The 11,337-nt window shown below is 39.0% G+C and overlaps 1 protein-coding gene across 1 annotated transcript in view; it reads right to left on the bottom strand.

The window, feature by feature from the left end:
• Positions 1–303: 303 nt before the first annotated feature.
• XG (Xg glycoprotein (Xg blood group)) overlaps positions 304–11,337 on the bottom strand; it is a 19,852-nt gene continuing 8,818 nt past the window's right edge. Inside the window, exons 2-9 of the mRNA XM_027891342.1 lie at positions 9,147–9,188; positions 8,757–8,813; positions 5,513–5,548; positions 2,969–3,034; positions 2,608–2,664; positions 1,933–1,971; positions 1,532–1,651; positions 304–391 (exon numbers count right to left, since the gene is read on the bottom strand). Coding sequence (XP_027747143.1) covers positions 375–391; positions 1,532–1,651; positions 1,933–1,971; positions 2,608–2,664; positions 2,969–3,034; positions 5,513–5,548; positions 8,757–8,813; positions 9,147–9,188 — 434 coding nt within the window. The 3' untranslated portion in view covers positions 304–374. The remainder of the gene's footprint in view (positions 392–1,531; positions 1,652–1,932; positions 1,972–2,607; positions 2,665–2,968; positions 3,035–5,512; positions 5,549–8,756; positions 8,814–9,146; positions 9,189–11,337) is intronic.

The raw sequence follows: 11,337 nt of genomic DNA, 5'->3' as shown, positions 1-11,337 counted from the left end.
ATCAGAGGGAATATTTTTGAGTAATTTTGAAAAGAGAAAAAGAAATTTGTTCGATGACTCAAACACTGACGAACCCAAAATTTTCCATTTTTAGCTTATAATGCACTTGATGTCTTTGTTGTTTAAAATAAATTCTAAGTCAAAATCCACATCCAACCTTTATAAATGCAGGTCAGAGAGTGCAATAAAATCCCAGGATGTTTTAAACTTATCTTTGATGACATGAAGCTCAAGGCGCAAAAGTGACATCAAGTTAGAGATGGCAGTCTCAAGAAAACATTCATTAGAAGAAGTTTTTTTTTATCAGAATGACACAGTAGAATGTCACCAACCAAAGGAGCCTGTGATCAGAGGGCAACTCTTCTTTCAGTGGTTTACACTGTAGCCCCAGCTGAAAAATTAAGATTGAACATTCATTATTTCCACTGTGGATGCTCTTTGCCAGCTTTTCAGAATATTTTTTGCTTCAGTCCTTTTCAGACAACAGGTAGAACCTTATATCCCCAGAGACACGTGGACAACCTTCCCCATTTTTCTCAGTCCCCATTTTTGGGGGCTGTAGGATCACTGACCTGATGCTTTAGTTACATTCTGGCCATAGAAATGGACAAAAAAAATGAGTGACTTTAGGGCCCCTGAGGGCACAAACAGCCTTCACAGCCCTGACCAGCCTCCTCAGGGCATTTGAGGCTATATTGCAGCTGGATTTCCCCGATGTACCCCTGCCCAAGCCTTCCCACAGTGCCTAAGCAGCAGTGGCTGCCCTGGAGCCTGCCATGGTACCCCTGGAGTGAGGCTTCCTGAAGTGCCAGGGGATTTCACAGATCTCTGAGAAATGCCTGTGAAGCTTCTCCCAAATTTCAGTCGTGTCTTAGCTATTAGTCTCATTAGGGAAAAAGTAATGTGAAGTAGAGGTTTAAATTGCCCTCTATGACTGCCAAGGGCCAGGTTGAGGCTGTTCCCGCAGAGCTATGAGCCAAGGGCAGCCAGCACAGGGCCCCCAGGCTGTTGCCTTCCCGGTGGTGGGTGTGCACAGAGGGGACACCCTCTTGTGCCAAAGGCCAAGCCAGGACACCAAGCCGGCCACCCGGACTCAGGGCTGGGATAGGTGTGTGGGGATGTGGTGCAGCCTGGGGCAGGGAGCCTATCCAGACCAGAGCTAAAATGCGGGTCCTGGCCAGAAGGTACATGGGGTACCCCTAGTGAGGCTGATCTGAGGCACCCAGGCTGTTTTCCACATGCACAGCCACAATAGTCAGGCACTTCTGTGACGGCATAGACCTCACACCCTTTACTTTGTAATTTCCTTCTCAAAGTGATGTATATTCATCTTCTGGGCATGTTATGGCTTCCCATGCTTGTCCTTGATGAAGAATATTAATTACCAGTGTCTCTTAGAGACTAGTGAGGCTGTTTAGGACAAAATTTTTAAATGCTTTTATCCCTGCCCTGTTTCTGCCCCCACTCAAATTGTTTGTCAAATTCCCATCTATTTCAGCACTAAATCAGTTGGAAAATTATTTGTTCTTACCACGTGGTTTGAAACAAAGTTTGTTATTCTTGTAAGCAGAGTAGGCTGCTATTGATCCAACAACCAATATTACAAAGGCAGAAATTATAGGAGATGTAACTCCAGCTATTAATCCTGAATCTGTGGAAAAAGAAAGAGGTTTGGCTTTTATTTCAGAGGCATTGAAATAGTCTGACTTAAGCATATTGTCTGCTAAAGTGTGCTTTTACCAAATTATGAGAATTGTTTGGTGAAACAATAGAATTAACCAGATGAATAGTAATTAAGTTACATTACAGATGGTGTGAAAATGTTGTCTAAAAGCCTAATTTAGTATATATGCTACTTTTATAAATATAACATTGTTTTTCTATTTCATGATGATCAGAAATAAATTGTGGAATAAATTATTTACTCTATACCTGTGTTTCCTCCATGATTGAAATGATGCTCCTCTTCTCCTGGAATAGAGGGTGAAGTTTCATCAAAGAAATGTTTATCAACTTGTTTTGAGAACTCAGCCTTTTGCTCAGCAAAGTATGATTTTTTATAGAGGTGCAGCTCGACAGGACTGCAAGAGAGGAACTCCCCTTCTAGCCCTCACTGACAGCACTGCTGGCTGGAGGAATAACTGTTCATCTTCCTGACACTTCAGTTTTGGAGAAGAATATTATCATCTAATAGAAGTGTCATACCTAGCAGTCTATATCAAACTGATTTCACAGGAAGTGGGAGGCCAGCATGCTCTGGCTATTCTGTGCTGCCAGACAATCAGATGACTTATCTGTAATTTAAGATCATAGGCCTGGTGCATCTGCTTTCAGTTCTGAACAGAAACCCCTTGCTTTGGGACTGTCCTAGCTGAATTTAAAGGGATAAATCTGGTGGGGTTCTGGCATGTGCCAGAATGCTACAATATGTTTAGGAATATTTTTCAAGCTTCAGCTTCAGGCTCATAACCATGTTTTTTGGTGAAGAATAGCTACTCTAAATAAAAATGTCCCTCAGAGACAAACAAATTACCACTAAAGCAAAACCAAACATCTCTGACTTACAAGTGTTAGAAAGAAGTTGCAAGGGGAATTGGGAAATGCTACCTGTTATGACTGGTGGTAAAGGCTTCCCATCGAGGAGATCTGAGTCATCAAAACCTCCTGCAAGATGAAGATTAAGATTCTGGTTGCAAAATTATCCAATGAATGTAAGCCCTCCAGTCCTCTTGTCCACTCCTTTTTTAAGGTTCTAGGGAAGGGTGAGGGACCTTTGAAACTGTAAGCCTTGTGGCACTTGGGACCCAGTATCCCACATTTTGGGCAGACAGAAAACCTTTATGGTACCAACACTAAAGCTCAGAAAATCTTTCCAAAGACTGGAACAGTGATTAAAAAAGGGAGATGATGGGAAAGGATGATAAAAGCTATTAACGAGAGAGATTTTTTTAGGAGAAAATAATCTTACCAGAATTACCATAACTTCCCGGTCGCGGTGGAAGAGGTGGGTATAAAGGTTTTCTTGAGATGTCACCTGTTAATAATTAATATTGTTAGACAGTTGAATGGACAAAACTGAGAGCTTTAAATAAAAGTATGATAATTTGAGATTTTCTAGCTATTTCTAATTTGTCCCCCAGTGAATTAAGAAAAGGACCTTGTCATTAGTTAAAAATACTTAAGCATTATATCAACAAATAGCTAGCTATTAAAACTGATTTGGAAGTGAATAGGGAATTGTTTTCTAAATTAAAACACAAGAAGAATTCATGAAAATGTTGAAGGAAAATATTTTGTATATTTCTGGCAACTGCTAACATTGTTTAATGCTGACAGCTGGGAGACACAGTGTGTTACTTGGGTGTCAGTGGTTCAGTTTTGCAGAGCTGACAGAGAAGCTGGTGTTCCAGGCTGGGCCAGAGACTACAGGTCATGTCTGTACCATCAGCAGGTATTAATAAAATCTGCAAATTAAGTTTCATCTAACAGATGCTGAATTTATCTAATACATGCTGAAATTTCTGCTCTTGAGCTGTGCAAAATGAACTCAGACTTTGGTTTCATTGTTTTTTAGGGCTTTGTGCTAGCATCTGCCAAAGTATTAGAAAGAGATGCATTGGCTAGAGCAGGAGATCTGACTCACAGCAGTATCCAAACTGCATGTCAAGTGCTGGAGTAGCAAGAGCTCTCTCAGGTCAAAACCTGCCAAATTTAATGTCCAAGGCTGTTGCTCTGCATATCTAGAGTAGGTCCTCTCTTGCGATTCTCTTTTCAACCAGTTCAGTCACATATTTAACTCTTCTTATAGCCAGACAGAGAATTTAGCTCTGAATAAATCAAAATTAGGTCACAGAAATAAATAGAAATTTCTCTCCCCCTCCTTAAATCTTTCTTTCACCTTCCAAACATGCCAGATGCCCTTTCACCATGTTTTCTCTTGTCTAGCTGCTAAATAGTATGCTTCTGTTTCTAAGTAGCATCGAGGTTCTGATTCAGCAAATTATTTAGATCTGAGTTAAACTTCTTGTGTGTATAGCCTACAGTCAATGGATTTTAGGTAGCTTCGTCCAATGAATTATATTCAATAGAAGAAGGGACTTGCTCTGTTTCAGCTCTCTGTGTAATGAACTAAGACTTACTATGGCACGAAAGCAGACAACTACCAATCCCATTTTTTATTTCTGTTGTGTTCCTTCACTTATTCAGCCTTCTCTAAGGATAAGAAGACATATTCTATGCCATAGCTAATGAAAAATAATGTGTTCAGAAATACTGATAATGAGATACATATCCCCAACCTCATTATACCATGTATGAATGTCAGTTAGGAACCTGAGCTGAAAACAGAACAAAGAAATAAAAAACAAGGGAAACATCATTTGCCGTCTTCAGAGTGAACACATTGGGTTTACTGAAGATACTTAAGCTATTAACTGATAATTTACTCAATATACTTAACCCATCCTCTCATAACAGTACTCATTATTAACTTGCAGGAATTGAACAATTAGTATGGGCAGGAATAAATGATGATATACACATGGGAATTATTAATAAATTTAGAATAATCTTTGCGATGTGTGGACTAATAAACCATAGGCATGAAGTGCCACTTGGGAACCTGGAAATGGGAAAACACAATACAAAAGGTGTCATTCTCTAAGGCTGAAACACTCCTAAACCAGACCACTGTGGCAAGTTCTGTGCGATGGGCTGAGAAGTAATTTTTCTTTTGTGTGACTGCGATTCAAGTGGAACTTCGGGCTTTGATTCGATATCACTTGCATTTTGTATAACTTGAGGGTACAAGAACCTATCTAGAGTATCTCATATCCTTGCTATATCTCTAAACACACTAAATAAGTGGTGTAAAAATTCCCAAAGTCAAGGATTTTATATGATTCCGTACAGTACTGTGAATACTTCCTAGGTCAGGTCTGGGTGTTACAGAAACACCTGGAAGTTAACAGTATGTTACAACAGTTTGACTTCTTCAAGCTTAAGCTGTATCAGCAGTGCTCATCTCTGAAACGTTCCCTTCTGAATTTCTAATTTGCCATCACCAGAGTTACAAGAAGCTCAAACCTCTCCATCCACTGTTAGCTCTGATTCCTAATCTTAGGCAGACTCATTTTTGGTAGCTGAAGAAACTACAGCCATCACCTGTTGTCTTCACACTTCTGTCACAGGACGCCTTCCTGAACCATCACAACTGAATGGGCCAAGCTCCCTCTCCTTAGCCATTCCTGGGGTGGTCTGTCACGGTAATTTAGGACACAGCTGACTTCAGTTCATGCAGGTAGGCCAGTCTGGAAGCTCTCAGGTAGCTGGCAACTAGATGCTGTCCCCACTCTGCATGATGGCCTCAGAATAGCTGCATGTACAGGAGCTGGAATGACTCTCATTACTATAGCTCCTTCTGCAGTATCACAATCTTCACAGATTAGGCAGAGTTGAGATGAAGACTACAAAAATGCCAACATTATATTTGAGGAAAGAAGAAAGTACTCACCCCCACCAAGAGCATCTCCTAAATGTAGATCATTGTCTAAAAATGAATAGGAGGAAGATGCAGAAAAGTGAGTTACGCACCACCCTTGTGGGAAGTGAAATGTTAGTTTTAATAGAACATGTACAACTGAATGTTTAAAAAGCACATTTTTCAGGCTAGTCCCACAAACTCACCTAAGCTATTACACTTTTCTTTAAAACCCTATTAGAATCTAGTAGTTTCCTGCACACTAAGTGACAAATTATACAGTATTTTCTACTCAAAATATGAAAGTTTTTTTTTCTGCTATATATGATGTCAAAATAAATCTTATAGTTGAATCAAGATAATACCTCTAATACATCTACAAGTACATAAATAAAATTTGCTATGTTAACATAATAAACCTATTTTCTAAATCTGTTGTATGACATAAAAAGTTATGCTTTGTATGACATAAAAAGTTTTGCAATCCAATGCACCTGTCTGAAGTTGGGTGACAATCTAGTTTTTCTTTATCTGAGCTGTAAAGGTTTTAAAATAGAATTAAATGTCTGCATGTGCACGTTACACAGAAAATCAAGAGGCTAAAACCATCGCCCCAGCACTGCACACGTGTCTTGCTGTACCTGGGATGGAATTTTCCATCCAATAAACAACTTGAATATGAGCTGCAGATGCAAAAAGAGGAACTCTGTTTCCAACATCCAGTTGTGGATACGAGTGTGTGGGTGATATTTTAAGGTGTATATGGAATGATGGCAAGTTCTGGGAGAAATACATTAGATGGATGCCAGAAATCTGCCTTCTGTGTTCTTTATATACAGAAGGAGTGAGAAGCTGCTTTTGCACAATATCTAGTTATCTAGTCTCATTTGTGTAGCAACTCAGAAATGGTGTCACCAGGAAATCTGGCAGGAAAGTGATCAAATTCATACTAAATAATTTGATTTGTTCCTGACAGGTGTTGATCCTCCCTATGTCCAGCCAGAGGAGAGTTGCGTTTCAAAAATACCTTTACCTGTCAAATGCTAACACTGTGAGAAGGAATAAACCAAAAACCAGATTCAATTTATTGTTGAGATGAAGAATTCAGGTAAAATTTAGGGTTCTGCTCTGGAGGGTTCATGCAGAGATTTGTTGCATAAATGCTAAGGGTTATATGAATGAAATACAAATGGAAATGCACGTGTGTGTAGGGACCATAAAAATCAGCAAAGTGTTAAAAGAACAGACAGTAAAGGTCACTGTTCCCAGCTGTAAAACTGAGGAATATGTTGTTTCTGTCAAAACCAGCTGGCCTGTGTTCCGATAAGATGACAGCACAGATGACTTGACAGCAGAGGAAAAGGTTGCAGCATATCACTACTTTTCCTGACCATCCATCCAGAAAATAAGTCTTGGACATGGTCTGTGTATTCCAAACAAGCAAAACCAGATAGTGGGCAACAACCTGACCTAGGGTTCAGAGACACTGAAGTAAGAAATATTATGAGGCAAAAGAACCTCTCCATAATACCTGATTTATCCTAAAGGATATAAAAGATTTGTACATAAACAAGCTTGCCATTTCTGATCAAGAAGAACCTCAGAGACAGGATAAGAGCTCAGTAGCTGTCCCATATTGCACATGATGCTCACCAGACCCCATACATCTTGGTGCTCATGAGCACAGGGGTTTGAGGACATGGCTGAGTTAAATCAAATGCAGGATGAATGTGAGTGGGTAAAATCAAGTCATTCTGAGATTTTGTAAATAAACATTACCTTCCATTACATTTTGTGATGAATTTTTTTGCACTGGGAAGGTACCTAATGGAGGGCTTCAGCTCAGGAAGAGATGTGTGGGATGCCCAGAGGACGTGGCCTACGTAGCAATTGGCCTCCACTGAACAAAAATCTCATCCAGCCTCACTTCTCGATGGCATTGACTAAACAAGACATAGAGGCAACCCTGGCATTAAGATGAAGCATTAAGCAGATGCTGAAGCATACTATTGTTTCATCTTTCTGCACTTTCCAAATCCATTAATTGATTTTTAACACTGTGGATTTGGAATTTCTATAACTCTCTGCAGTCCTCTTCAGTGCTGAAAGAGATTCCAATATGGTCTGTAAACTGTGGAGTTATTCATTCCCAAGAATTAGTGAGGTGGATTTGAATCATTTGGCAATCATATCTCTAACAGATCTACGAGTCCCTAAAAATCAAATTCATTTCACCTGACTGAGGCAGCTTCGGTGCAGATATTGGAATCCCTAAGCTACCTTTAAACGTGACCAAGGACAGAGTATTTTAGACACAATTCAAGTAACTTACTCGAAATATTTACAGTAGGATGAGAACAAATCCATGATTAGTGCAGTATTTTAAACTAGACAGACACTTCAAATCTAGGCCAAACACAGATTTTATTTGCCAAATGAAGTGGGAATGAAGAATGCAACCATTAAAGGATATAGTAGCTGCCACATTCACAAAATGCTGACCCTGTTTGTTCAAAGAGCAAGCCAGAGAATTTTGTGTATCTTAAGTCTTACTGCACTGTTTATCCAGAAAAAGACCTAAAGTTGTTGTGTGGGCTAATGTTATCCAGCATTTTGCAATTCAAACATTTTGTCTGATAGACAGAAATTTATTTCAGTGTTGTTTAGGTGAAAAAGTTCTATGTTATTATAAGTTGTTCCATCAAAAATATGTTTTTTTCATCATTAAGAACTTTTCATTGGAATTCATTGTTTGGTATTCTCAGGATTACAGCTAAAACCTTTTGGTTCTCCCCACTGTCTAGAGCCCTTTTTCCTTTATGACACAGGTTTTGTAGCAATCAGTACTAGATAATAAGAAGTAAATACATTGTAAGAAGAAAGAATACCCAATTTCCTTCTGATTCTTTTCTGAGTCATGAATAATTATGCAAGAAGAACAAAGAATGAGGAAAAAAGTAGAAGATCAGTTATCCACTTCTAGCAACAGTTACCCATTGTTATACTCCTCAGGGAATTCAATACAAACTGGAAAAGTGTGAAGAAGATCTTCAGGAAATAAAGTATCAGCACTGGCCAGTTAGGCTGTAAAACCTTACTGGAAGTGGTAAAGACATGCAAATAGTAACTGTCAAAAAAACACTCACTTTACATAAAGAAGACAGAAATTATTCAACCAAATTATCTCATCTAAAGTACAGCAGCAAAAATGATCAAGAATCTCAAGAAACAGTTCCTTACATGTACAAAATCAGTTTTATGACCCATTATTACTCACTCAGCCCAGGCCTTGTGGGTCTTCTGATCACTGTAGGCTTCCTTGTAATTATGTCATCTGTTGGACACAATGACACACCAATAAACAATAAGCTTCAACTTAAGAAAAGCAGATATCTGCAAATCTAGACAGCTGCTTTCAATAAATTTTTGTTTATCACAGCATAAGCTAAAAATGAATGGATTATGTTTTCAAAGCCATTTTTTATTTGTTTGTTTTAAAGAAATCTTTCATTTTATGACAGAAACATTGAAATGTAGCGTTTTCTAGTTCTGTATCTCTTTAACTGAAGTAGTAGCCACTTCATATTCCACTCCTCAAGGAAAAAGACTTAGGATTTAATACTGGGTGTAAATGCCATAGTAAAATAAGGACGTGATATTTACATACCTGGGTGATCAAGGGCATCAGCTAAATCAAAATCACCTTGACCTATAAGGAATGTGACAGAAGAAAAGACACGAAGTCAGTGGACAGGTTTCCATGACCTCCAGACCTGAGGGCTCTGGATAGAACCAGAACACCAGTAAGAGGCAAAGAAGCCCCCCATCCAAACTGGAGCAGGCACAGAACAAGCTGTTAGCTGTCATCCCTGTGCTGTGCAATCCTGAATGACTGTGAGAAATGGGCTTATTTAATTCAAAGAAGCTATTTGTTCAGGTAGTGCAAGGAGAAGCTGCTCTCTCATGTTATCTACATTCATCTGCTGTGCAAACATGCCTTTGAAGAACACAGGTTGCCTGTTATAGGGCAGAGGACTATTGCCAGGAGACAGCTGAAAATAGCATTCAGTGTGGCACTTGCAAACCAAAATCATTAGGTTAGAATTTTTAATATCTTCATTATTATTTTACTAGCTCAGCTTCAGAGAGCAGCTTTACTGGCAAATCTGCCTTGTGATCACTTGTAACACAAATCAACTTTCTTTTTTTAATTTTTCCTGTAACATGGGCCAGAAGCAAAAGATATTAATATGGGTTTACCTAATTTAGTTTCCCTGTATGTTTAGAAGTCTGAAAAGGGAGAAAAAACATATTTTTTTTTTTGTTCTGTGTTAGGTGACCATAATGTCTTTAAATGTTGCAGCAGGGCAATTAGCATCCTGACTTTTGAAGTTAGCAGGTGAATAAAACTGGAAAATGTTTAAACTGAAGCAGACAGCTTTGAACAGAACACACACATTTATTCATGTGAGTTTTACTTTCAACTCTACAGTCTGCCACTTTCCCTTTAATCTACAGCCTTCATGAAACACCTCTTAGCAGAATATGTATCCATTAGTTTTCATCCAGGCTGAAACTGTATCATCCTTGTGTTTGCATTCCAAATACAAGATCAGCTGGCATAAACCCACAAAAAGTCTTGATGTGTCATGACTTCCCTAAACACACAAGTATTACTGTGCTCTATTGAGTAAGCCTCAGTATGCTCTTGTTTTGCATCTGTTTATTTTCCCGTCTCAAAAGCTTCATACCCAACATTGATGTGTTTTTCTTGATTAGTCTTGAACACTTCACAGCAAGAAAGGCATTATTGTTTAGGTGGGGAAAGTTAAGAACAGAGAGAGGCTGTCAGAGGTTCTTCAGCACAACTGTGCTCTGGCTTCAGCTCAGCTCTCTGTTCTTGACAGGTGCTATACATCTTCGTAGCATTCTTTTCACTAATCACTGTTCCTGAATAATAGCTCTTACCTGTGTCAAAAAGCTCCAAGAAAGATTAATTATCAGCGGTGAAACACTGTGTGATCCTCAAATAACAACCCACACAGGAGCATAAAGCAGAAATGTTTTGATTCCTGTGATGATTTTAATGTGAATCTGTGAACTTAATTCTAGGTGGGGTCTGACTGAAGAGATGAAGCAAGGTTAGAATGCAAAGTAGCAAATGGCTTCTAAAGCAAATCTGTAGCTACAAAATATTATGAGGAACCCATGTTTGGTAAGGAAAATCAGATAACAGCATAAGGCTTTCCTACTAATTTTATCAGAGTAGCATTTTATCTCTTATAATCTGTTCTCAGTGTGTCACCTTTTCTGGCCACCTCTCTTTCCCGTGCCCTGGCCACTCAGCTAACCTTGCTGGGTCCAACCTTTGGATGGGGTCTTTAGGTGGATAATATTAATGGAATTTATAGAATTATTTGCATTGGGCTTGTCTGGGCAACATGTTCTGGTGCCTCATGACCCCTACAGTAAAATAAAAAAAAAAAAAAAAGTTCCTAATATCTAATTCAAATCTAGCCTCTTTCAATTTAAAGCCATTGCTAAAGCCATATTCTAAGACACTGACAGGTTGTTTTTTAAATATGAATCCATTAAATATATAAATATATAAAATAGACAAGTTGCTTCATCAGAATATATTCCCTGCAAGAGCCCTGAGTGCACCACCAGCCTTTACTGGCCCTGAGTCCCTGGCCATGGGCTGTCACACCATGCTGCTCCCCAGCTGTGGAACCATTTGATCTTGATGCAGACCACTACCAGCAGGCTGACATCCTGGCATTGCCTTGAATTATATTTTTCTGAAGCGTTTCTTCAGTGCCAGGAGCATAAGCAACATAAACTTGACTGTCCTTTGA

This window comes from Empidonax traillii, unplaced genomic scaffold (genome assembly GCF_003031625.1).
Source record: "Empidonax traillii isolate 1590-97213 ecotype Southwest subspecies unplaced genomic scaffold, ASM303162v1 scaffold320:size708019, whole genome shotgun sequence".
Classification (NCBI taxonomy): domain Eukaryota; kingdom Metazoa; phylum Chordata; class Aves; order Passeriformes; family Tyrannidae; genus Empidonax; species Empidonax traillii.
The sequence above is the reverse complement of the archived record's forward strand: the minus strand, read 5'-3'. Positions and strand labels throughout refer to the sequence as shown.